We start from the raw sequence: 2065 nt of genomic DNA, 5'->3' as shown, positions 1-2065 counted from the left end.
CTACTACTACTACTACTACTACTACTACTACTACTACTACTAGTACTGCTACTACTACTACTACTACTACTACTACTTCTACTACTACTTCTACTACTACTACTACTACTACTACTACTACTACTACTACTACTACTACTACTACTACTACCATTAAAACTGATTCTACTATAATACTACTACTACAACTACTACTACTTCTACTACTACTACAACTTCTACTAATACTGCTTTTACTATTACAACAACAACAACTACTACTACTACTACTACTACTGCTACTACGACTACTACTACTACTGCCACTTCTTTTACTACTACTATTTCTACTATTACTACTACTACTACTACTACTACTACTTCTACTACTACTACTACTACTACTACTACTACTACTACTACTACTTCTACTACTACTACTACTACTACAACTACTACTACTACTACTTCTACTATTACTACTTCTGCTGCTGCTGCTACTTCTACTGCTACTTCTATAACTATATTCAATAAGGTCGCAAAATAGTGGCTATTTTTGAAGTTTTTTTTTTATTCAGGCTTTGTTTCAAGGAACCAAATGCATATTTGAAAAAATATCGCACCTGGCTAAGGCTTCCGAAATGGAAAACGAAATAAGGAGAAACATGGATGAATGGAAGACTTGTACGATTAAAATAGCAATTTCGGGTTCATCTGGAACGGGGAAATCCTCTTTCATTAACGCATTTCGGGGTCTTCAAGATTACGATACAGATGCCGCGCCAGTTGGTACAAACGAGACAACAATGGACCCTACAGTACATAGGCATCCAGGATATCCAAATATTGAACTATGGGATCTCCCTGGGGTCGGAACTCCAACATTTCCGAAAGAAACATACTTACGGAAAATAAATGTCGATACGTATGACTTCTTCTTGTTAATGACTTGCACGAGATTCTATGATGATGACCGTTGGTTGGCCAAAGAAATTATATCCAGGAAGAAAAGATGTTATTTTTTAAGGACAAAGATTGATGACGATATAAGAAATGGCAAACGTTCCAAAAAAGATTTCAATACTGCCGAATGGCTTGAAGACAACAAAAGAAAAAGTCTAAAAGATCTGTACGACGGTGGGGTTTCCAATCCTGTGGTTTTTCTCATAAGCAGTGCGTGGCCAATGCAATACGATTTCGTTGCGCTTCAGCAACAGCTTATCGATGATTCTCCCGCACTAAAAAGGGAAGCAGTTGTGCTGTCTCTTACAGCGATTTCAGAAAAAATGTTGAAAGGGAAACTCGAGGTCTTGAAATCCAGAATAGGTAAACATTCTACCCTTGCAGTTCTTGGCTCATTGGTCCCCATTCCGATCGTAGGTTGGAAAGTTAACTATGCTGTGATGAAGAATGCAGTTGAATTGTACAGGGAACAGTTTGGAATAGACGACAAATCGTTGATGAAAGTCGCTCATCAAAAATGTGTTTCTCTCGAAAAGCTTAAACAAGATCTTTGTCTGGAATCTGACAAGATTTTTCGATCACAGGGCGATTTCTTTAACTTTTGTGAAGAAGCATATGATCAGGCACTTGTAGGTACCTTCGCAAAAGCTATCCCGATCGTTGGAAGCATAATATCGGCAGTCAAAACCGCTCCAGCTGCTGCTGCTATACAGAACAAACTTCTCGATCTTTGCTACAAAGAGGCTTGTCGTGCATTCCAATATCAGTCGGAATAGTTAAAAAAATAACCCTGATGTACGGCAATTATAACCACTCCGTGCTGATCAACATTATATTGGGTGATGGCTACTAAGCCAGTTAATTTTTTGACAATCATAAATAACTGAAAATCATACTGCTTATTTACGCGTTATAATAACAAGTTTGTTTCAGTGTTTTATCTTTTCATCTCATCGTCATCTGTGGTCCACTGTGGAATATGTCGCCGACTAGCTTCCTCCAAGCATTTCGTTTAGGGGCAAGTTTGTCAAGCTGTCGTAAGGTATTTTGTCCGTTAGATAATTATACTAACAGTTTGAATAAAAAAACATAGCCCATCATCTATATGACACAACCCGATGCC

The 2065-nt window shown here is 37.9% G+C and overlaps 1 protein-coding gene across 1 annotated transcript in view; it reads left to right on the top strand.

Moving 5' to 3' along the window:
- Positions 1-1718, top strand: part of LOC127852535 (T-cell-specific guanine nucleotide triphosphate-binding protein 2-like) — an 8981-nt gene extending 7263 nt beyond the window's left edge. Inside the window, exon 3 of the mRNA XM_052386490.1 lies at positions 558-1718. Within this exon, the coding sequence (XP_052242450.1) occupies positions 558-1718 (1161 nt within the window). The remainder of the gene's footprint in view (positions 1-557) is intronic.
- Positions 1719-2065: the final 347 nt, after the last annotated feature.

This window comes from Dreissena polymorpha, chromosome 12, assembly GCF_020536995.1.
Source record: "Dreissena polymorpha isolate Duluth1 chromosome 12, UMN_Dpol_1.0, whole genome shotgun sequence".
NCBI lineage: Eukaryota > Metazoa > Mollusca > Bivalvia > Myida > Dreissenidae > Dreissena > Dreissena polymorpha.
This window is presented reverse-complemented; position numbering and strand designations above follow the sequence as displayed.